Source organism: Dryobates pubescens, chromosome 27, assembly GCF_014839835.1.
Source record: "Dryobates pubescens isolate bDryPub1 chromosome 27, bDryPub1.pri, whole genome shotgun sequence".
NCBI classification, from domain to species: Eukaryota; Metazoa; Chordata; class Aves; order Piciformes; family Picidae; genus Dryobates; species Dryobates pubescens.
In genome coordinates this window covers 3917878-3943467 of record NC_071638.1, presented here as the reverse complement: position 1 = coordinate 3943467, position 25590 = coordinate 3917878, and the positions used below count along the sequence as shown (strand labels likewise).

General features: G+C 44.2%; 1 protein-coding gene across 1 annotated transcript in view; it reads right to left on the bottom strand.

Moving 5' to 3' along the window:
* ATXN10 (ataxin 10) overlaps positions 1-25590 on the bottom strand; it is a 134425-nt gene that overhangs the window by 36065 nt on the left and 72770 nt on the right. The window contains exons 8-9 of the mRNA XM_054173835.1: positions 23040-23148; positions 19465-19634 (exon numbers count right to left, since the gene is read on the bottom strand). Of these exons, the coding sequence (XP_054029810.1) occupies positions 19465-19634; positions 23040-23148 (279 nt within the window). The remainder of the gene's footprint in view (positions 1-19464; positions 19635-23039; positions 23149-25590) is intronic.

The following is a 25590-nucleotide window of genomic DNA, read 5'->3' as shown; positions in this document are numbered from 1 at the left end:
CACCCCAGGCCACAGAGCGAGATGATACATGAAGCTGTACATAAAGAGACTGCATACTGCTTTCTTAATTTGCCTCTAAATGACATCTACCCAAGAGGTTTTTTTGAGCATTTGAGTCTCTGAATGCCTTAAGTCTGGTAGTAACAATGGCAGGTACTATGAAAGTAGAATTCCCAGCTCCTAGCTGAACTCACACATCCAGGAAGAACCAAATTCTAAGTTTCAAGATGTGTAGAGGTGTTGCTTGAGTAGTCCTTAAAATACCATAAACAATTGTATCCTTTCACAGGGTCACCTTGCAGGAAAATATTAGTGGGGAAAACAGGGCACATTTATATATCCTTAGGCACTAAGCAAACTGCCTACAACATTTTAGATGCTCAGTTTAGCTTTATTTATATTGTTATTTCCTTTCCTGCAACAGATAATTCATTTGATTACAGGTCTGTATCTATTAAGTGCAGACAGCAGGTTCTAACTGAAAGCTAGAAAGAATTCTTGTTTCAAGACACAGTTTCATTACTCCAAGTATACACATATAACATGTTATTAAAAGTCCATTAAAGCAAACCTACACAGGCACAGCAACTCTTCCTACCAAGTCCATTAAAGAACAAAATGAGATGTTATATAAACAGAGCTGTAGGGTACACTGGAGTAGCTGAATTCACAGTCTCACAGTATAACTAAGGTTGGAAGAGACCCCAAGGATCATCAAGTCCAACCTGTCCCAACAGACCTCACAACTAGACCATGGCACCAAGTGCCACGTCCAATCTCCTCTTGAACACCTCCAGGGATGGTGACTCCACCACCTCCCTGGGCAGCACATTCCAATGATGAACGACTCGCTCAGTGAAGAACTTTCTCCTCACTTTGAGTCTAAACCTCCCCTGGCGCAGCTTGAGACTGTGTCCTCTTGTTCTGGTGCTGGTTGCCTGGGAGAAGAGACCAACCCCTTCCTGGCTACAACCACCTTTCAGGTAGTTGTAGAGGGCAATGAGGTCACCCCTGAGCCTTCTCTTCTCCAGGCTAAACAACCCCAGCTCCCTCAGCCTCTCCTCACAGGGCTGTGCTCAAGGCCTCTCCCCAGCCTTGTTGCCCTTCTCTGGACACGTTCAAGTGTCTCAATGTCCTTCTTCATAGAATCATGAATCTTCATAGAATCATGGAACCAATAAGGTTGGAAAAGACCTCAAATTCACACCAAAATAAATGCAATCATAAAATCATACACATTTTTAAAAACTATTACTGTGTACAGCTCACTGGGGTTTATTATTTTCTTTAAAGAGTACAGAAAACTTCTACAGGACTTTATTAATAAACACTGTTTTCTTTGAAGCTGATATGCAAAGGGACAGATCAACACTTCTATAGGGAAGCCTGCAGGAGCAGGTTGAGAGTAATGGTAGGTTAGAAGGTGAGAGGAGAACAAGCATTGCACCAGAACCTCAGTCAGCTGCCACTAGAGTGATCTATTGTAGGGGCATTGAAAATAACAGTTTTACTTTCAAACTATTCAAGTACTTTGGGTCCCTTTTGCTTAGAGGGAAGGTGGAAGGAATCTTGCTAGCAATATCTAATCAGCTAAAGACTAATACATACACTTGAGCCACCACCTTGCCTTTTGCAAATTGAGCTCGTTCTGTATTTCAAACAGCAGAGGATTAATTCAGTATCTTCTTGGTCCTCCAACTTCCAGTACTGAGATCACTTGACACAGTGCTTGAATGCTGTTCCCACTGCTACAATTCAAGGAACTTAAACTAAAACCCAGCTGCTATTCCAGTGTCTTAACTACATCTCTGCTCAAAGCCCCTTTGAAATCCTTCGAGCAAATCACTTCTGCCAGAACAATCTGAACATGTCTGATTGATTGCAATTATGATGTGTGAGCTTGAAGATATGCAGTCTTGAACATTTAAATGCTCACTAATGAGGCAGTTTTTAATCTTTGCCACTTCCTTATGGAAATACTGAGGGTTTTGATTAAAAATACCAAATTTTCAAAGCACGCAGTAATGTGAATTGCCAAAATAAAGATATCAGTAGACTGTTAAGGAAATATTACTGTCTGTTCTCCTCAAAAGACAGACAGGAGTGTCTCACTACTAATGAAGTCCTCAAGGTGAGAACTATGGTCATTTCCTAAAATCTCTTTAAATATTACCAGACTTTCTCCTCTTCTTCACCTGTCCTACCACTGCATAGATAGAAGGTGTGAAAAGCTAGAAAGGTTCCTTCCAGTCATTGGCTGTTGATAGCAAGGAGATGAGATAACCTATAGTTAACAAAAAGATGCAGAAGTGATCCCCCCCTTTTCTTTTTATTGCAGCACTCTAAGACTATCAGGGCTCTTCACAGAGACCTGTGTTTCAAGAAAAAAAAATATAACTGAATGGAATCCTACAAATAAGAGCTGACCAGGCAGAACCTTTGCCCACATGGCCATGTGCATCCTCATTCTCCCCTCTGCTTCAGCCTTTAAAACTGAAACGATTCAAGTACTTTGGGTGCCTTTGGATTCCCCCTGGGCACCAGCATCGTCAAACTTCACTCAAGCACTGACTTGCTGAGCCGGAAGGAGGAAAGTACTGCAGGTCTACAATTTAGAACAAACAGCATCACCCAATGGCAGAAATTCAAAACTGCACATGGCCATCACTACACTTTCTCTCTCCCAAAAAACACAAACAGAAACAGAAGAAAGGGGGGAAACACCAAAAAAAAACCCCAAATGCTAAGTCTTTGTCTGAAGACCAGGTGCTCTGATATGGCCTCACATGCTTCCAGAGGAATTTTAACAACAGAAATTGCACTGGCAACAGAAGTTTCACTGGCTTGAAAGCATGCAGGCAAAGAGAACTGAAGGCTCACAGCTGCTTTTTTGATAAGGCAAAGCCAGGCTGAAGCCTGCAAGACATTACATCTCTGCTGAACCTGATGACAGGCTGCCACAGCAGTGAAGGGTGTTAAGAAACTGAACCCCGCTGTGATGAAATGGAAACTGGACACCAGACTTCTGTAGGCACATTTGTAGGCTTCTGTCTGGCTAGATGCTTCTCTGATTTTGGTGGGAAACTTAGTATCAGGACTCAGTGGCATGCATTCAGTATCCTGCTTGCTGATCACTCACAAAGGATCTTCCACCACACTCTGCCACAAGCACCAGAACAAGAGGACACCATCTCAGGCTGTGCCAGGGGGAGTTTAGGCTTGAGGTGAGGAGAAAGTTCTTCACAGAGAGAGTTGTTAGCCATTGGAATGTGCTGCCCAGGGAGGTGGTGAAGTCACTGTCCCTGGAGGTGTTCAAGAGGGGACTGGACGTGGCACTTGGTGCCATGGTCTAGTAGTCATGAGGTCTGTGGTGACAGGTTGGGCTTGATGATCTTTGAGGTCTTTTCCAACCTTATTGATTCTATGATTCTAAGCCTTTATAGAGAGCCTTCTTTGTATTCTCCTCACGCTAAATGTAGCACAGAGTAGCACTAAACCTAAGAGTTACTGCAATAAATTCATCACCAAATGCACTCTGTCACATATGTCATGCTCCATTATTTCCTCAGTGAAACTATTTCCCTGGTGCTTCCAAAATGTGAACTGAACTGACAAATTAGAATTACTGACGGCCAAATCTCAACACCCAACAAAACTGAAAAATCTTTGGGTTTGGCTTGTACCTGTGTTTATAAACTTCAGGACTGTCATAAAAATACAAGCTGAGAACCTTTAATATCTCACACTAACCAAAACTTAGTAACTACACAGGAAACATATGAACAGAGGACTGATTCCCGTGCCTCACCAGGTAATTGGAACAGCCAAAAAGCCTCTTTCAAGTGGAAGAGAAAGTTTTATTTATCCAAAAGAGATCACATTCAACACTCACAGCATTATAACACCAGCTAATTGTGAGGCCTGGCACAGCTTGTAGAAAACAACAGAAAAGAAAAAGGAAAAAAGCAAGCAAAAAACAAAAACAAAGAAACAAAAAACTATGTGAGACAGTCCAGAGAAGAGCAACGAGGCTGGGGAGAGGCCTTGAGCACAAGGCCTATGGGAAGAGGCTGAGGGAGCTGGGATTGTTTAGCCTGGAGAAGAGGAGGCTCAGGGGAGACCTCAGTGCTCTCTGCAACTACCTGAAGGATGGTTGTAGCCAGGAAGGGGATTAATCTCTTCTCTCAGGCAACCAGCACCAGAACAAGAGGACACAGTCTCAAGATGCACCAGGGGAAGTTTAGGCTTGAGGTGAGGAGAAAGTTCTTCACAGAGAGAGTTGCTAGCCATTGGAATGGGCTGCCCAGGGATGTGGTGGAGTCACCATCCCTGGAGGTATTCAAGAGGGGATTGGATGTGGCACTTGGTGCCATGGTTTAGTCATGAGGTCTGTAGTGACAGGTTGGACTAGATGATCTTTGAGGTCTGTTCCAACCTTGGTGATTCTGTGATTCTGTAGTTAAGAAAAGATGGGGAAACTCCAAGTTCATGCTGAGGTTAGAACAATGAAAACCAACAGAGAAATCCAGTAAAATTCCTTGTTATAGCAATGTAGTACTTCTCCACTCTTCTTGGCTTTAGCTCTACTGCTGCTGCTACTACTACTACTTGGAGCACAAGCCCTGTGAGGTGAGGTGAGGGAGCTGGGGTTGCTTAGCCTGGAGAAGAGGAGGCTCAGGGGAGACCTTCTTGCTGTCTACAACTACCTGAAGGGAGGTTGTAGCCAGGTGGGGGCAGGTCTCTTCTCCCAGGCAACCAGCACCAGAACAAGAGGACACAGTCTCAAGCTGTGCCAGGGAAGGTTTAGGCTGGATGTTAGGAAGAAGTTCTTCACAAAAAGAGAGATTGGCCATTGAAATGTGCTGCCCAGGGAGGTGGTGGAGTCACCATCACTGGAGGTGTTTAGGAAGAGACTGTGTGGGGTGCTTGGTGCCATGGTTTAGTTGATTAGATGGTGCTGGATGTTAGGTTGGACTCGATCTCGAAGGTCTTTTCCAACCTGGTTAATTCCATTCCATTCCAATGCAAAAACATATGTCACTTGTATCTGACACCAGTGGAGAGAATTTGGATTAACAGCTCATATCAGAGCTGCAGAAAAAGCGTTCAGAAAGGTAGACCTTCTTTCACATCTGGTGGTCTTGCTCCCAGCAATCAGTAGCACTGGCAAAAAAAAAAAAACAGGAGCACAAAACACAGATAAACCCCTTCCTGCAGTACAGGCTACAGCATGTGTGACAGTTTAGGCTGTGCCTTTAAGAAGACAGTTGCAGAATTCTCTAGCTGAATGTTTGGGTGTAAAAAGGAAAACAAAGATTAATTCTAAACTAATTTCATTGGTCAGATGTGAGATGTACCATAGCAAATATCTCTAACATTCTTTCTCTCACTCACTCCAGCTTCAGTCTGTTCTGACTTTTCATTTCTTAGCCAGAGAGCATGCAGCTGACCCTGGAATTAAACTGATAAGGTGAGAGTAACTAACTTTCTTAACAACTGCTTTGAGCTAACGAATTTCCCTTAATAGCCTTTTCTCTAGCTTTCTCCTTTTTTGCCTAATTGACTACTAGGAGAAAGGGAAGGAGAGGGAGGGAGGTTTGGGGGGAACTTGAGGTGGGATCCTCCTCGGGAGGATCTGTGTTTGTGTTCTTTCCTATAAATTCTTGTATGATATTGTAAACACTGTACATTTTGTATATAGTCTTTGGATTTCATTATTGCTTGTAAAACACTGCTTTCCATTCGCTTCTCTGACTGGGTTAGCTGCGCTTTATTGTTGGTGCGTGTGGGCTAAAGCATCACACCTCTACAGTATGTCCTTCAGAGTCTTTTTCAAAAGATATGTAATTAGCCATATTAGAAGGTGGGTATTTTATTAAGACTTTCCCTAACATTGAGTATCCCAGTTCTTCACCACCTAGTAAAGCAGCAATCAACATTTTTGGCTGCTCTTCATTTGAGAATGATAAATGGAATGACAGGGGAAATAAATAAATAAATAGATAAATAATCTCTGAATGCTCAGAAGACTTTGCAGGCTGCTAAGACTTTAACATGCCATGCCTTACTAAAGCATTTGAATCCAAGTTGGAGAAAAAAAAGTTATCATGACTTCCCAGACTACTTTTTCTAGAAGCCAAGTCACAATCTCCCACCTCAAAAGATATAGCTGGGAAAAGACAAGACAAGTCGAATTGAGATGCTGAAGAAAGCAAAGCTATTTTCTGATTGCAGTGGACTTCAAACCAGGGCATTTGTCCAACAGATGCTGAGGTTATTCTTGAAGAAAGCAAATGCCTGCAAAGCCCAGGAGAACACTGTTCTACAAAGGAGGTAACTTGACAAGAACCACCTGCAATCTCCATGGCACAGCTGTAGCTCCCTCATCATACAAGTTACAGAAACTAGCCCAAGCAGTGAGGACTGCCACAAAATACACCTTTCAGGGAAGCACTACATCAGGCCACTCTGCAAACCACCAAGTCTAAAAAGCCTGAAACAGTACACAACACTCTCTGGTGAACACCAAGTTTAATTCATGTCTGCCACATGTATAGTAGCTACTACTCAGCCCAAATAACCAGGAAAGGGGTTGCAGAAACTGCTGAGAATACTTACTTTTAAAGGTCAATATCTTATTTTTAGACTTCAGTCTGTCTTAAAAAGAGTATTTTTACAGGAGCTGCTCAACTTAGACACACTAAATATCAGTGCTACAGATGTAGTTTCTGAGGGTTCTTAGTGAGTTTGGAAAAGGTCTGGGAATGGCTATTTGACAATGATGTGTTGAGCTTTCCTTTAAAAGGCCTGGAGTCCTGTGCTGCACTGCAATGGTGACACATTTCAACACCAAACCAAGTTCAAAAATAGAGTCAAGAAGAGGCCAAAGAGCCTGTAAATTGGTACTGGCTGTTTGGAAATGCATGCAGAGCCTGCTTGTTTTAATTTTGAATGGTAGAAGACATCTAGTCATCTTAATTGTTTTTATCTTCCCTCTCCACCATAAATCGAAGCAATTAATTTAATTTCTAGAGCTAGCCAACATCTTAATGTAAATCACTATGAACTTCACAAGAATATTCTTCCTCCCACAATCTTCATTTTACTTCAAAATGCCCAAGTCCTGTTCTTGCTTTTGGCAAATATATGCTGCAGAAAATTGTGCTACAGACACCTTCAGGTTGGCAGTAGCCAGGGTAGTTTACATTTATATATATTCAAGGCCTGCTCAAAGTTCAGCCTATGATTCATGAGAACATGACACAGTTCCTGACACAGCCAGCTAGGGAAGGCACCTTGCTGGACCTGCTGTTTGTGACCAGAGGACTTGTGGGTAATGCAATGCTTGGGGGGTGTCCTGGACACAGCAATCACAAAACAACTGAGTTGCTGGAGAAGTAGAGAGGAGGGTCAGTAGAACTGCCACTTGGGACATACTGCCTGTTTTGGAGACTGGTGAGCAGAGTTGCTTAGGAAGCCCTCCTGAGGGGCCAAGCAGTCCAGGAAGGTTCAAGAGGGAACTCTTAAAGGCACAGGAACCCATGTGCCAAAAGACAAGAGGAAAAAAGCTGGCCTGGTTAATTAGAGAAGTTTGACTGCTGCTTATAGGCAGAAAAGGAGAGTCTATAGTTGTTGGAAGGAGGGGCAGGCCACTTGGGAGGACTACAAGATTGTCGAGAGACTATGCAGGGAGAAATTTAGAAGGTCCAAAGCCCAACTGGAAAATAATTTGGCTTCAGCTATTTTAAAGAGAACAGGAAATGCTTCTACAAATATTAGCAACAAAAGGAGGACTAAGGAGAACCTCTGTGCTTGCTCAATTCAGGGGGGAACACAGTGGTCAAAGATGAGAAAAAGGCTGAGGTACTCAATACACTCTTTGCCCCAGTCTTATAGTAGTAAGACCAATTGTTTGCTGGATACCCAGTGTGCAGGGCTGGATGGCATACATCCGAGGGAGCTGGTGGAGCTGCTGACCAAGCCTCTTTCCGTCATTTATGAGCAGTCCTGGCTAAGTGGGGAAGTCCCAGCTGACTGGAGATTGCCAAACATGATGCTCATCCACAAGAAGGGCTGGAACAAGGATCTGGGGAACTACAGACAGGATCTGGGCAACTACAGACCTGTAAGTCTGACCTCAGTGCCAGAGAAGGTCATGGAACAGGTCACCTTGAGTACCATTATGCAGCATATGCAGAGAAAGCAGAGGATCAGGCCCTGCCAGCATGGGTTCCTGAAGGGCAGGTCCTGCTTAACAAACCTGATCTCCTTTTATGACAAGGTGACCCACTTAGTGGATGACAGAAAGGCTGTGGATGTTGTTTATCTGGACATTAGTAAAGGCTTTGACACTGTCTTCCACAGCATCATCCTGGAGAAACGGGCTGCTCATGGCTTGGATGGGTGGCCAATTCACTGGGGTAAGAACTGGCTGAATGGTTTTGCCCATAGAATAGTGGTGAATGGAGCTAAATCCAGCTGGCAGCTAGTCTCTAGTAGTGTTCCACAGGAGTCAGTATTTCAGACAGTTCTGTTTAATATTTTTGTCAATGATCTGGATGAGGGGATGGAGTGCACCCTCAGTAAGTTTGCAGATGACACTAAACTGGGTATGAGTGTTCATTTGCTTGAGAGTAGGAAGTCTTCTGCAAAGAAATCTGGACAGGCTGGATTGTTGGCCTGAGGTCAGTTGTGTGTGGTTTAATGAAGCCAAGTGTTGGGTGCTGCACTTGGGTCACACCAACCCCATGCAATGCTCCAGGCTGGGGTCAGAGTGGTTGGAAAATTGCCTGGAAGAAAAGGACCTGAGCGTGCTGGTCGACAGCTGCCTGACCATTAGCCATCAGTGTGATCCCTGTACTCAGCACTGGTTGAGGGCACACCTCAAATACTGTCTTCAGTTTTGGGCCTCTCATTACAAGAAAGACATTGAGGGGCTGGAGTGTGTCCAGAGAAGGGCAAAAAAAAGCTGATAGACGGGTCTAGAGAACAGGAAGCAACTGCGGGAACTAGGAGAAGAGAAGGCTGAGGGGAGACCTCATTGCTGTCTACAACTACCTCAAAGGAGATTGTAGTGAGGTGGAGCTCGGTTTCTTCTCCCTAGTATCAGGTGATAGAAAAGAGGGAATCGCCTCAAGTTGCAGGAGGGGAGGTTTAGATTGGATATTATGACATTGGAATAGGTTACCCACAGAAGTGGTGGAGTCACCATCCCTGGAGATGTTCAAAAAACATGTGGACATGGCACTTTGTGACATGGTTTAATGGCCGCGGTGGTATTAGGTCAACGGTTGGACTTGGTGACCGTAAGAGGTCTTTTCCAACCAAAAACAATTCTATGACTCTATGTACACAATAATAATACATAGACTCATCTTTATACCTCTTTATCTGTTAGATGGCAATTGTGGCAATCCTCCACAGGAAGGAGACGTACTAGAAAGGAAGAATGGTACTGTGTGTATGTCAGCCTTCACCTAGTCATTGCAGATATGCAATCGTACATGAATCACAGAATCATGGAATCACAAAGGCTGGTAGAGACCTCAAAGGTCATCAAGTCTAACCTGTCACCACAGACCTCATGACTAAACCATGGCACCAAGTGCCATGTCCAATCCACTCTTGAACACCTCCAGGGATGGTGACTCCACCACCTCCCTGGGCAGCACATTCCAACGGCTAGCAACTCTCTCTCTGAAGAACTTTCTCCTCACCTCAAGCCTATACTTCCCTGGCACAGCTTGAGACTGTGTCCTCTTGTTCTGGTGCTGGTCTACTGGGAGAAGAGACCATCCTCCTCCTGGCTACAACCTCCCTTCAGGTAGTTGTAGACAGCAATAAGGTCTCCCCTGAGCCTCCTCTTCTCCAGGCTAAACAATCCCAGCTCCCTCAGCCTCTCCTTGGAGGGCTTGTGCTCGAGGCATATGCAATTTAACTATCAAATGGAAGTTGTTTAAAATAAAGCCTAAAGCATCAGTTTCTGGACTACTGAAATTACCTTTAACTGCACCTAAGAGTATCTAAGCTCCACAAAAGAGAAAACTTTCTATGCATTGTATGACCAAGGCGTCAAGTGAAATCGGTCAAAATGGACAAGTCACAAGGAAGGAGTGGATCAACTCTATCAACTGGAAAAAAATGATGGAGTGAAAGGGGGCATAGGTGCAGTCCAAGAGGAGACATTAACTGGTTTCCTATAAAGGGGCAGGGCAACAGAACAAAGTTTTGTTTTATTCTCTAACAAAAAAGTAATTACAGCATGACAAAAATAACTCAGCACTCTACAAACTGCACTGCATTAGCCAAGCATCTCTGACCTCAGGGCTAAGAAAACTCCACACCAACCCTTTATTACTCATATTGTCCCATCACTCAGGAGATCTCACGATTCTTTTTTGTTGAACAGTCTCTAGCACTTTGATGAAAATCTTGGCACTTCATTAAGGATTTGTGATTGCGCCAGAGCTGAAAACTAACATAAAATCCATTAGGGACCAGGACTAGAGACATTACCTGGTATGTTGCAATAGATACTTTTAAAGGTACTCTTGAACCACAGATATTTTTCTCCTTGGAGTATCTCACAACTAGCTAGCTAGAGGTCACATTTCCACAGCAGAACTTAGGCTTTTAAAGCACTTCTGTGAGAAAGTCTATTTTAAGCTCTATTACTGACTTCTACAGTCCAAATAGAAAAGCATTTCCCAATGAAAGGGCTCAGTCCTGCAACAACCCTGAATGTTTTGTCCTTATCTAGCTAACCATTAAAACATAGAGATATATAGAACAAAAAAGCCCCATCCAAACAGCCATGCAGAACTTTACAGTTAGGTGTGCAGCAGAGCACTGAGATCCAAAAGGCTCCTTTTTGCCTCAATTCTAAACCATGAATCTCTTCCATTTCAGGCTTACATCTAACATTAGAAAAGCATAATAATCACAATTATGTAGAGTAGTAATGAAGAAATCACAGTGGTTTATTTCTTTTCTCCCTCTTTCAACAGCATATGCTGGTGGCCAAGAAGGCCAATGGCATCCTGGCCTGGATCAGGAACAGTGTGGCCAGCAGCAGCAGGGAGGTCATTCTGCCCTTGTACTCAGCACTGGTTAGGCCACACCTTGAGTCCTGTCTCCAGTTCTGGGCCCTTCAGTTTAGGAAAGATGTTGAGTTGCTGGAAGGTGTCCAGAGAAGGGCAATGAAGCTGGGGAGGAGTTTGGAGCACAGCCCTGTGAGGAGAGGCTAAAGGAGCTGGGGTTGCTTAGCCTGAAGAAGAGGAGGCTCAGAGGAGACGTTGTTGCTCTCTGCATCTACCTGAAAGGAGGTTGCAGCAAGGTGGGGGTTGGTCTCTTCTCCCAGGCAACCAGCACCAGAACAAGAGGACACAGTCTCAAGCTGCGCCAGGGGAGGTTTAGGCTGGATGTTAGGAAGAAATTCTCCACAGAAAGAATGATTTGCCATTGTAATGGGCTGCCCAGGGCAGGGAGGTGGTGGAGTCGCCATCACTGGAAGTGTTTAGGAAGAGACTGAATGGGGCACTTGGTGCCATGGTTTAGTTGATTAGTTGGTGTTGGATGATAGGTTATACATAGAAATACATAGAAATCAATACATAGAATAAACCAGGTTGGAAGAGACCTTCAAGATCACCGCGTCCAACCCATCAACCAATCCAACACCACCCAAACAACTAACCCACGGCACCAAGCACCCCATCAAGTCTTCTGAAAGCCTCCAATGATGGTGACTCCACCACCTCCCCAGGCAGCCCATTCCAATGGGCAATCACTCTTTCTGTATAGAACTTTTTCCTAACATCCAGCCTGAACCTCCCCTGGCGCAGCCTGAGACTGTGTCCTCTTGTTCTGGTACTGGCCGCCTGGGAGAAGAGACCAACATCAGTCTGTCTACAACCTCCCTTCAGGTAGTTGTAGAGAGTAATAAGGTCACCCCTGAGTCTCCTCTTCTCCAGGCTAAGCAACCCCAGCTCCCTCAGCCTCTCCTTGTAGGGCTTATGTTCCAAACCCCTCACCAACTTTGTTGCTCTTCTCTGGACTCGTTCCAGCAAGTCAACCTCCTTCCTAAACTGAGGGGCCCAGAACTGCACACAGTACTCGAGGTGTGGCCTAACCAGTGCAGTATACAGGGGCACAATGACCTCCCTGCTCCTGCTGGCCACACTGTTCCTGATGCAGGCCAGGATGCCATTGACCCTCTTAGCTGCCTGGGCACACTGCAGGCTCATGTTCAGTCTACCGTTGACCAGCACCCTCAGGTTGGACTTGATGATCTCAAATATCTTTTCCAACCTGGTTAATTCTGGTTAATAAACATGGGATGCTCTTCATTGCAAGTAACTCCAGATCCTGCCATGCCAGGAAGAATGTAACTACTTTAGAAAGTTAACTGTGGTTGTTTAGGCTGGGTGCCAGCCCTGATGTCACTGCACAGGCCACACCTGGGATGTTCCAAAAGGGGGCCCAGCCCAATGGGTGGTCACAGGAAGCCAGGTATTGGGTGTACCCCAAGGTGGGGGATGGGACATTCTTGGGTATGTTCTGGGATCTCTCTCTCTTTTGTCACAGTGCTTGTGGTTTTCTGTAACACTCTCACTGGGTTTTCTTTCATGTAAACTTTCCTCCATTTTTGCAATCCATTTTGTCTGAGTCTTTCTTTTGCCTGTGGTGGGAAAATTGGCCTCCCAACCCACTACATTAACCTAATCATGAAGAAAAAGAACAGATAAGATCATAGCCTTCTTGAAAACCATAGGTGAGAAAGAGCCAGTTTTTAAATAAAGCACAGTATTTGTGCTCAGTTTGAAATTTTCTAATTGATAAGCAGTACAGCAAGAACATTAGGGTCAAGGGATTGAATGGTGGAAATTTGATCTATCTTGTTTGTACTTGCAGGGAGAACAGTCTTCAAATTAGGGTTCTAGCCTCCCATAAAACAATTTGGCTTAAGGTATATATATCAAAATAAATCCTAGTTACATTAAATTGTATCCAGGTGTGTTACTTGCTACTTTTATTAAGATTAGTTTTAACTGTAGACGCTTCCCCCCCTCCCCCCTTTTCTCCTAGGAGACTTTCTTTCTCAGCTCTGCATTAGAGGAAGCACTGCTGTCATCTCAATTAAAAAAAGAAAAAGCTATGTGAAAAAAATTCCCTTGGTTCACCTTGTTAGAATAATTCATTCAGGGACAAAGGTGCCAGGTGTCAGTATCAAAAGCAACTCCATGTTTAATTTTTACCCCCTACATCAGTAATACAAGGTTACCAATGAAGCGCACACATCCTATCATAGAATCACTGAATGGTCTGGGCTGGAAGGGACCTCCAAAGATCATCTAGTCCAACCCCCTCTGCAGTCAGCAGGGGCATCCTCAACGAAATCAGGTTGCCCAGAGCCCTGTCGAGCTTCACCTTGAATATCTCCAGGAATGGGGCCCAAACCACCTCCCTGGGCAACCTGTTCCAGTGTTCCACCACCCTCATGATAAAGAACCTCTTCCTAACATCCAATCTAAATCTACTCTTCTCTAGTTTGAAGCTATTGCCCCTTGTCCTATTACCACAGGCCTTTGTGAACACTCTCTCTCCATCCTTCTTGTAGGCCCACTGTCAGGTACTGAAGAACCCCAGCTCCCTGAGCCTGTCCTCATAGGAGAGATGCTCCATCCCCCCAGTCATCTTCCCGTCCCTCCTCTGGACCTGCTCCATCAGGTCCGTTTCTTTCCTGTACTGAGGGCTCCAGAGCTGGATGCAGTACTTGAGGTGAGATCTTACCATTTGCCTTCTGGACTGCAAGCACACATTGTCTGCTCATGTCCAGCTTCTTGTCCACCAGCACCCCCAAGTCCTTTTCCACAGGGCTTCTTTCCACCACCTCACCCACTCCATATCAAAAAGATATGTGTGTGTATTCACTGTTCTGCAGGGGACAGAGATGTCTCCATGTGTATTGAACTGTCTCAGACTGCTAACTGTACTGCTAGACAAAGTAAGAAGGTAGCAACAAACCACCTATCACAGAATCATTCAGGTTGGAAAAGACCTTTGGGACCACCAAGTAAACCATTAACCCCACTCTACAAAGTTCACCCCTAAACCATGTCCCCAGGCACCACATCTAAATGACCTTTAAACACATCCAGGGTTGGTTACTCAACCACCTCTCTGGGCAGCCTATTCCAATGCCTGACTACTATTTCTGTGAAAAGATTTTTCCTAATGTCCAGTCTAAATCTGCCCTGTTGCAGCTTGAGGCCATTCCATCTTGTTATATTGCTCATTACCTTTCAGAAGAGACCAGCACCAACTTCTCTACAATGTCCTTTCAGGTAGCTGTAGAGAGGGATGAGTCCTCCCCTTTGTTTCCTCTTCTCCAAACTGAACAGCCCCAGCTCCTTCAGTTGCTCTTCATTAAGATTTATTCTCCAGGCCCTTCACCAGCTTAACTGCCCTCCTCTGCACTTGATCCAGGACATTGATATCTCTCATGCACTGACAGATGCCCAAACCTGGACGCAGTATTCAAGGCGTGGCCTCACACCAGTATAGGGGAACAATCACCTCCCTGTCCTTCCAGTAACAGGAGTCAGTCAAAAAAGGCAAACCAATGCAAAAGGATCACAGTACCAGCCCAAGCCAAGTGCTGTGCTCTAAGTAAGGCAGCCTTAATTGTGCATTCAGAAACATGATGATTCTTCCCTTCAGGATCCCTCTGAATAGATGTCAGTACATCATGAGCTCAGCACACCAGCGTTCTGCCAGCTGGCTACTCCCACACTGCAAGGAACGCAGCTCCTGTCTCGGAGCCAGCTTGTTCCAGACAACGCTGCATCCTTTGGTAACAGCTTACACAGGACAGAACCCTCCAGCAATTCAGATTCCCTTGTTTGATCTCAGGGGTAATCATGGACTACAGCAAACAGCGAATAAAGGGTGCAATTAAACTTTGTCAAGCCTTCTACTGCCTTTCAGTTCCCTGTTTGCTAACTCCAGTGAGGTTATGTGATTGAAGTCTGTGTAATTCCTCTTTCTACAAGAACAGAAGAGCAACAATGTAAAATAAGGGCTACACTATTCCAGTGTTTATTCAAACACTGATCACACTCACATTAAATCAAGTATTTTAAACAAGTTTTACTGCATAAACAGCAGCTTTAGGGAAAGGTAGTAAGGCTGTGTAGAGCAGTGTAGTGTCACTATGAGGCAGAAATTTTAGTCCTCTCACTTTCCAGTACCTGCTCTTGTAAATAAACAAAGACATAGGGGTGCAAATTAATTGCTATGACCTGCTTTGCATTTGCATCATTTTGAATCACATAATTATTTTGGTTGGAGATCTTTAAGATCATAAAGTCCAACCAGTAATCAAATACTGCTAGGTCACCACTAGACCACGTCCCTAAGCACCACATATACAGTCTTTCAAATACCTCCAGGGATGGTGACTGAACAACTTCCTTGGGCAGCCTGTTTTAATGCTTGAGAACTCTTTCTGTGAAGAAATTTTTCCTAACATCCAACCTCAAGCTCCTCAGCACAACTTGAGGCTGTTTCCTCTTGTCCTGTTGCTTGTGCTTGGGATAACAGACTAATCCCATTCAGGGAGTTGCAGAGAGTAGTAAGGTTTCCCCTGAGCCTCCTCCTTTTGTGCAGGATAAAAAAATAACACAGTTCCTCAGCCAGCACCTCAATGTAGCTCTTGTAGTGAGGGGCCCAAAACTGAACACAGTATTCAAGATAGGACCTCACTAGAGGGATAAACACTTCCCGGGTCCTGCTGGACACAAGCCAGGATGCTGTTGGCCTTCTTGGAAAACTGGGTACACTGGTGAAACTACAGTTGCAGCTCTGTGCCCAGCAAGATCACAGAGCAGATCTTCCTGGAAACTTTGCAAAGGCACATTAAAAATGAGGAGATGATCGGTGGCAGCCAACATGGCTTAAGCAAGGGCAAATTGTGCCTGACAAATCTGGTATACTTCTATGAGAGAGTAACAGTGGTGATAGACAAGAGCAACTGATGTTGTCTACCTGGACTTCTGCAAAGCACTTACCACTGTTGCCCATGACATCCTAGCCTCTGATTTGGAAAGACATGGATTTGAGGGGTGGACCACTTGGTAGACAAGGAATTGGCTCAATGATAACACTCACAGATTTACAGACTGCATCGGGTTGGAAGGGACCCTCAAAATTCATCTTGTCCAAACCCCCAGCAGCAAGCAAGGAGTATCTCCAACTAGATTAGTCTGCCCAGGGTCACATCAAGTCTGATCTTGAGTGTCTCTGGGAACAGGGTCTCAACCACATCCCTGGGTACCCTGTTCCAGTATCATCCAGACTTTTTATGCAGGCATGTAGTGACAGGACAAGAATAGCTTGAAACTGGAAGAAGCCAGATTTAGATTAGACCTTAGGAAGAAACTCTTCACCATGAGGGTGGTGAGGCACTGGAACAGACTGCCCAGGGAAGTAGTGGAGACTCCAGGCTTGGAAGTGTTCAAAGCTGGACTGGATGCAGCCTTGGGCAAACTGGTTTAGTAGGAGGCGTCTGAAGGTACAGACAGGGTATCATACTATTGGCATTTCTATGGTTTCAACGGCACTTAAATAATGTTCCATGACATCACACACAAGAATCTAACTAATTTTCAAGCCAGCATAAAGCAATAATATTTGCAGGCAGTTTAAGGCAAGTTAATACCCAACTTCCATTAAAAACACTAAGCCTGCATGACTAATTGCTCCAGCGGCCTTTGAAAATCCAGCGAAAATGCACAATGAGCAGTAAATCAACCCTTCCAAAATGAAAGCAATTCCCTCCCCTCCCCTGTCAAAAGGTATCCCACAAAAATGTATTTCACTTCCATAAACACATATTACATCACAACAGGTCAGAGACAGAGCTCAGCAAGAGTGATTAAGATGATTAATAGTATTTTTCAGAAATACTAAAATATTTTATTACAGACTGTAATCTGAAGAGGGAAAGGGAGGGTCATTACTGTATTCCCCATCTATATGCCTGTATTGTTAGCATTTGTCAGACAAAGAGGGCAGCATTCCTCAGAGTCTCCACTTCTCTACCCTGCAGAAAAAAAACTGAAGGAAAAACTATGTAAATCCCTGCCACCACTAAAGAATTGTAACTTGGGAGACACTGAAGTAGTTGAAACCAGATTTGATGGCACCAATAGCAAAGAATCTAGCTAATCTTTGTACAAAGAAGTAAACACCAGGGAAAAATACTTTAGGAAATAAGGTGCAAGTAGAGATTGATTTTTCAGTACTCGGTGTCTCCATAGCTCCTTGGTGACACAGAATTAGACTCAGAGTATCTCATCATAGACTGCTTCCTGCAGAGCAACCAGTACTAGTTACTGTATATTTGGTGAATAGAATAGAATAGAATAGAATAGAATAGAATAGAATAGACCAGACCAGACCAGACCAGACCAGGTTGGAAGAGACCTTCAAGATCATCGCATCCAACCTATCATTCAACACCACCTAATCAACTAAACCATGGCACCAAGCACCCTATCAAGTCTCCTCCTAAACACCTCCAGTGATGGTTACTCCACCACCTCCCTGGCCAGCACATTCCAATGAGCAATCACTCTCTCTGTGTAGAATTTCTTCCTAACATCCAGCCTAAACCTCCCCTGGTGCAGCTTGAGACTGTGTCCTCTTGTTCTGGTGCTGGTTGCCTGGGAGAAGAGACCAGCCCCCGCCTGTGGACAACCTCCCTTCAGGCAGTTGCAGAGAGCAATAAGGTCACCCCTAAGTCTCCTCTTCTCCAGGCTAAGCAACCCCAGCTCCCTCAGTCTGTCCTCACCGGGCTTGTGTTCCAAACCCCTCACCAACTTTGTTGCCCTTCTCTGGACATGTTCCAGCAACTCAACATCCTTCCTAAACTGAGGGGCCCAGAAGGATGTTGACTTGCTGACATGGGCCTCCTTTGACATCATAAGAGAGATGTAAAAATACTCTACCTCCTTTACTCCTTCTTCAACTGTCTAAAAATTGTTTCTTTGAGAGCAGGTGAAAACTTTGATTCAAATTAATAAAGGCAAACAATTCCAACTGTCCCCATTCAATAACAAATACCATGAACAAAGGCTACTCAAGATCATTTCCTTCCAGGACAAGGCTGCCGTAAGAAGAAAAGACTAACAAAAAAGTAAGATATGGTAATTCAACAGATGCTTTCTCTACAAGAAGAAACTCACAAGGAAGACCTAAACCTTTCACTAAGCTGAAGCTACTGTAATATACTATGTGGTTGTTTAGGACAAATCAGAACAGTAATCCACTTGGATTTCAGGAAGCACTCAGATGAACCATGACAACAGTATTTCATGACTGCTTTTCTTGCTGAAACTAGGTTAGTCTAACAAACCCTGGAGGGGTCACTCCAAGAAAAAATGGTTTCAGATTTAAAAACATGCTGCTGTTTCCTCTTTTCCTTATAATGGAAACAAACCTAATTTTCCACACAGAAATTCTACAGATAAAGGGTTCAAAGCAATTTGATGGAAGCAGACCTACATTTTACAAGTGACTTGGGAAAAAAAGTGGGGCCAAGGTGGGGAGAAGAGGAGAGAAAAAAGCTTTAGAGACTAATACAAAGATTTTAAATTAAGTTTATGCAATGATTCCTATCCACTTCCCTTCAAAGTGAAGCTGAGGTCTTCAGACATGTTCTTTTCAAAGAAAGCCCAAACATGAAAGCAATAAAGGAACTGAACACCAGCTTGCACTCTACAGGATTTAAGGTAGACAGGCACCCATTAGGGTAGGGTAGGGTAGGGTAGGGTAGGGTAGGGTAGGGTAGGGTAGGGTAGGGTAGAATAGAATAGAATAGAATAGAATAGAATAGAATAGAATAGAATAGAATAGAATAGAATAGAATAGGTTGGAAAAGACCTTTGAGATCATTGCCTTCAACCTATCACCCATCACTATCTAATCAACTAAACCATGGCACCAAGCACCCCATCCAGTCTCTTCCTAAACACCTCCAGTGATGGTGACTCCATCACCTCCTCGGGCAGCCCATTCCAATGGCCTATCACTCTCTCTATGAAGAACTTCTTCCTAACATCCAGAGTAAACTTCCCCTGGTGCAGCTTAAGACTGTGTCCTCTTGTTCTGGTGCTGGTTGCCTGGGAGAAGAGACCAGCCCCCACCTGCCTACAGCCTCCCTTCAGGCAGTTGTAGACAGCAATAAGGTCTCCTCTGAGCCTCCTCTCCTCCAGGCAAAAACATTACACTGTTATTAAAAAGTTAGCATACCAGAAGACACACACACAAAGCAATTAGCCTCCTTTGCATGACCAGTTCTACCCCACAAGCAGTATATTTGCATGAATAAAGTGATACACATCTGTTCACATCAGAGTTCTGCCAGGTCAAAATAAAACAAAATAAAATGTGTGAGCTTACCTTGTCTTGGTTTTCCTTATTTTTGTAACACAAATTTCCAATCAAACGAATGAGATGAGATTTAAAGCCCACAGCTGGATGTGAGATTTCTTCCTGTCCCGTCATAGCATGTGTGGCAGTGAAAACATTGACAGCCTGTTTACCAGCAAAATGAGTTAATCTCAAGGTATCTACAGAAAACAAGAAGATTTGAATGAATTAACACATGAAAATTAGTATCACTCTGTACAAAAAGCAATTATTAGCTTCGAGGCTAATCAACATCATTTCAGACACCCAGCAATACACCAAAAGTGCTCTGATAGTCTTCATATAACCATAAAAGGCTACCCCAAGGTCAGAAGGTGGGTTAGCACACTTACATTGTTCAGACATGAAGCCTGAAGGTCAGGGCTATTGGTTGCTAGGTGAAAGCTTTTAATGACTCCAGTACTGGAAATATATTGCTAAAACCAAGAGGTTTGGAAAACTTCCTTCAGTTGTTCAGTTTGTTACAGCACTACAAGTTAGCCACAGAATTTATTCTCTCTTCTCCAACCTGTTCCTAACTCTGCAGTATGAGGAAAGGTTTTGGGTACATCCAGCAACTTGACATAGCATTTCAAATACTTCAGTGCCATAATCTTGTGAATGAAGGAACACTGACATCTCTGTACAGTAAACACCACTTTACAGCAACTAAGAACTTTTCTGCAATGCTCCAGAAAGCAATCAGGGAGAAAAAAAAACTATTATCTGTGAAAACAACATTTCAACAAAGAGAGCACAAACGGAAAAAGAAGTTGAATAGAATAGAATAGAATTAAGCAAGTTGGAGGAGACATTTGAGATCATCAAGTCCAACCTATCATCCAACATTACCTAATCAACTAAACCATGGCACCAAGCACCCCATCCAGTCTCTTCCCAAACACTTCCAAGGATGGTGACTCAACCACCTCCCTGGGCAGCACATTCCAATGGCCAATCACTCTTTCTATGAAGAACTTCTTCCTAATATCCAAACTAAATCTCCCCTGACACAGTTGGAGACTGTGTCCTCTTGTTCTGGTGCTGGCTGCCTGGGAGAAGAGACCAACCCCCACCTGGCTACAATCTCCCTTCAGGTATTTGTAAACAGCAATAAGGTCTCCTCTGAGCCTCCTCTTCTCCAGGCTAAGCAACCCCAGCTCCCTCAGCCTCTCTTCACAGGGCTGTGTTCCAAACTCCTCCCCAGCTTTGTTGCCCTTCTCTGGACACCTTCCAGCAACTCAACATCTTTCCTAAACTGAGGGGCCCAGAACTGGACACAGGACTCAAGGTGTGGCCTAACCAGTGCTGAGTACAGGGCACAATCACTTCCCTGCTCCTGCTGGCCACACTGTTCCTGATACAGACCAGGATGCCATTGGCCTTCTTGGCCACCTGGGCACACTGCTGGCTCATGTTCAGTTTACTATTGAGCAGTACCACCAGGTCCCTTTCTGCCTGTGTCTATCCTTATTCTTCTGCTCTACAGTATTAAATATTGAATGGACACAAGGATGATTAAGGGACTGGAGCATGTGCCCTTTGAGGAGAGGCTGAGGGCCCTGGGGCCACTTAGTCTAGAGAAGAGAAGACTGAGGGGATTTAATAAATGTTTATAAATATCTGAGGGCTGGGTTTCAAGAGGGAGGAGACAGTCTCTGCTCAGTTTCACCCTGGGAGAGGACAAGGGCCAATGGACAAACTACAGCACAGGAGGTTCCACCTCTTGTGGATGAGGAGGAAGTTCTTCACTGTGAGGGTCACAGAGCACTGAACGAGCTCCCTAGAGGGGTTGTGGGAGCCTCCTTCTCTGGAGACTTTCAAGACCCAGCTGGATGCATTTCAGTGCAATCTGTGCTAGATTTTATGGTCCTGCTCTGGCAGGGGTGTTGGAGTCAATCTCTACAGGTCCCTTCCAACCCCTAACATCCTGAGATCCTGCAAAGGTGATGTAGCTTGGGCCTTGTTGCTAATACAAGATTAAAGGAAGGAGTCTTGTAGCCAAAAAGGAGTCTTAAAGAGAACCCACATGGGGATAAATTACTATTGGCTGAGGGCATGTGCATAGGATGCACATGCCAGCAATGTTCTAGCCTGCACTTGTTTCACTTAGCCTGGTGACAGCTGTGGAGAAGTCAGTCTGCACATCTAGAGAAAGGACTGGCCTATAGGCTTGTAACTTGAACTTATCTCCCAGAAACTCTCTTTGAAAGCCTTATTAAACAAGCGTTTGGATGACACAACACAGGACTTCTGAATTTCCTCAAAACACAGACACATACACAAAACAGACCTTGTTGTTAGTCATCTTACTGTCAGCTATCAAACCATGAACCTGTCCTCAAAAATAGAGGTTTGGGCAGTTTAGGGGTGTTTTGTGGGGTTTTGTTTCAGCAAGGACCTCTGAATGCCTCAAAATAGTGATAGTTAACCACTGCTTTAGCCTTTCTTTTAATGCAATATATTGCATCTTTCTCTTTGCAATCCATAAACTTTTACAAGTTTTTTCAGAAAACAGTGGCATAATGATCAGTCTCACACAGTCATAACACTTAGGAAGGCACAGTCCAGAAGAAGAGGCTCAGGGGAGACCTTATTGCTGTCTACAGATACCTGAAGGGAGGTCGTAGCCAGGTGGGGGTTGATCTCTTCTCCCAGGCAACCAGCACCAGAACAAGCGAACACAGTCTCAAGCTGTACCAGGGGAGATTTAGGCTGGCTGTTAGGAAGAAATTCTTCCCAGAAAGAGAGATTGGCCGTTGGAATGTGCTGCCCAGGGAGGTGATGGAGTCACCATCACTGGAAGTGTTTAGGAAGAGACTGGATGGGGTGCTTGGTGCCATGGTTTAGTTGATTAGATAGTGTTGGATGATAGGTCGGACTCGATGATCTCTGAGGTCTTTTCCAACCTGGTCAATTCAATTCAGTTCAATTCAACTCAATTCAATTCAATTCAACTCCAATTCAACTCATCTCAACTCAACTCAACTCAATTCAATTCAATATGTATAGTTCCTCTTTGATTATACAGGCTCTCTCTGGATCATCCTGATTTAATATTTGTGTACAGCCCATCACTAGGTGTTTCTTAGCAGAAATAAGCTTAGTTTTTAAAATGACCTTAAAAATCAGTGGATTTAGTTAAGAGCATTGAAACTGCAGTTAGGTTCAGTTTTCAGCAATTTGGGAAACAGAAGGTAACAAGGAAAAGTAAAGGCAGGTAAAGCACAGAAGTATAGTATAGGAGGTAAAGTCCTTTTCCTACTTCCTGAGGAAAGTCTTCCACACATTTAGCCAGTGGAAGAACATAGTAGGCAGCTGTCATTTGCACAACTCTTCCTGTATAAATGTGGCATTGCTGACAGTTGAATCAAGGCTCTGTTGGGCAATAGGAACCAGCAGAGCAAGAAGAGAAGCAGAAAAATTCCAGGAACAAATCAAATATTTGAAAATGTAGATTCACTCTATCTCCTATTTATTTTACTAAAAGGTCAGAATCATCATTACCACCAGTTGTGGGTTTGGGAGAAGCCAGCAGTTCACAAACCCTGTGGCTTTTCACTCACCTATAGCTGTTTCAAGCAAACCAGGCAAAGCCTGCAGATGTTCCAGCTGCCCGTTGTTTGACGTCATTTCACAAAGAACATCAAGAAGACGAATTGTAACCAGTGCTTCCTGGAAATGAAAGGGACATGTCTGAAAAAGGCTTATTGAGAGAGAGAGGGCAGGAACTCATCACCTAAGGTTCTGTGCAGCTTATCTACACTTGAGTACTGTGTCCAGTTCTGGGCCCCTCAGTTTAGGAAAGATGTTGAGTTGCTGGAACGTGTCCAGAAAAGGGCAACAAAGCTGGGGAGGGGTTTGGAGCACAAGTCCTATAAGGAGAGGCTGAGGGAGCTGGGGTGGCTTAGTCTGGAGAAGAGGAGGCTCAGGGGAGACCTTATTGCTGTCTATTAACTACCTGAAGGGAGGTTGTAGCCAGGTGGGGGCTGGTCTCTTCTCCCAGGCAACCAGCACCAGAACAAGAGGACACAGCCTCAAGCTGCACCAGGGGAGATTTAGTCTGGATGTTAGGAAGAAGTTCTTCATAGAGAGAGTGACTGACCATTGGAATGGGCTGCCCAGGGAGGTGGTGGAGTCACCATCCCTGGAGGTGTTTAGGAAGAGACTGGATGGGGCGCTTGGTGCCATAGTTTAGTTGATTAGTTGGTGTTGGATGATAGGTCGGACTCGATGATGTTTGAGGTCTCTTTCAACCTGGTCTATTCTATTCTATTCTAAACCACCAAGAATAACTCTCTCGAAATCGAGGACATCTTTCCACAAGGCCGCTGCTGGTGCAACATTGCAATTATTGCACTGAAATAATTTCGCTTCTACAGTCAGTGTTCTGTGTGCCCTGAAAAATCACGGGGAAACCAAAACAGAGCCATGAGGGATAAAATTTTAACAAAAACACAGTAGCTTCCAAAAGCAGAAATGCAGAAAATTACTAGCTGAGAAAATTATTTCTGTATAAATGTTTTCTTTTCAGTTTATTCAGTAGGAGCGTCCCACTTTAAAGACACAAACACCGCCGGCAAGACACCAATTTGTTATCCGCAGGAATTCTGCAAGGTTCTGTGGTCAAATGAACTTTGGCTGCGAGAATTTACATGATTCTTGGGTAAATAGGGTCAGGATCACAGATGCAGCCTTTTGGTTAGGAAGGAGACACATCATTTTATTTGCATATTATTTATTCAGCCAAAGAACTGTGTTTTTTTTCCCCCACAGACTCTGTTGGTGCGTGCTTACAATGACCATGTAGCACTTACAGGAGGTACCTTAAGAGCATATGGCATAATTTGGAACAGCACACATTGCTCAAGAACCAGACTGGGACTGCAAGATGAGTCCACACAAGGTGTGGTACATAAACTGCAAATAGGCTTGAAATGGCTCAGGCATAGGTCACGGTAACTATTTGTGCCTTGTCTGGCCCAGGACAAAGAGACATTTACTTAGCAACACTATAATCTTGAATCCATATAATCCTTATAACATCAAAATAATCAACAACAGCATTCCACAATTAAGTACTATGATTACATCCATTCTTTGGTCCTTCCAATGCTCCTTGAAAACACCAAATTGGTATTTAGGACCTGGCAGTCCAGTATCTGAAGGGGGCCTACAAGAAGGCTGGGGAGTCAGGATATCAGGTAGCGATAGGACTGGGGGGAATGGAATGAAGCTGGAGGTGGGGAGATTCAGGCTGGACATGAGGAAGAAGTTCTTCACCATGAGAGTGGTGAAGCCCTGGAATGGGTTGTCCAGGGAGGTGGTTGGGGCTCCATCCCTGGAGGTGTTTAAGACCAGGCTGGATGAGGCTCTGGCCAGCCTGATCTAGTGTGAGGTGTCCCTGCCCATGGCCAGAGGGTTGGAACTAGATGATCCTTGTGGTCCCTTCCAACCCTGACTGATTTTATGATTCTATTTTCTTGGCTTTTTCCTTTACACAGATGGAAGTCTTGCCCTAAGCTGTTCAATAACTTGCCAAACAGCAGCCTCTGACTACATCAGGGTGAGAATATCCCAGCTGTGTTTCAGAGGCAATAAGCAGGTGTTTACAATTTTTAAGCCATTTTGCATTGTTGCAAGACAGCAGCTTAACCAAAAGCCCTTCACAGCTCCTACGCTTCACACGTACCTTTGCACAAGAAAAGGTTGCACTTTTTACAACTGTAAAGCAAACAAGCATCAATAGGCAACTATAAATCACACCAGTAAGGTATAGTGGCCTTTGCTGCCTCTGTGTACCCTAATATCCTCCTATGCAATGCAAGCTCAGGAGCATCAGACACTACCAAGTGTGGCTTCTACATTTTCAATACCACCACCTCCTTCTTATCTTTTAACTGCCTTTCCTCGCTGTCCTATAGATATTTCTTCCCAGGGTTTTACACTACAGTCTTCCATTTCTTGCCCTTCACCATCTGCCTCAGTACAGCAACTGCTCCATCCAGATTGGAGAAGAATAGGTTATTTTAAAAGCACAAAAGAACCCCAAAATTCTTATCTACATTTGCAACTTGATAACTTCAAAAACCTGTTAAAACATAGAATCGTAGAATC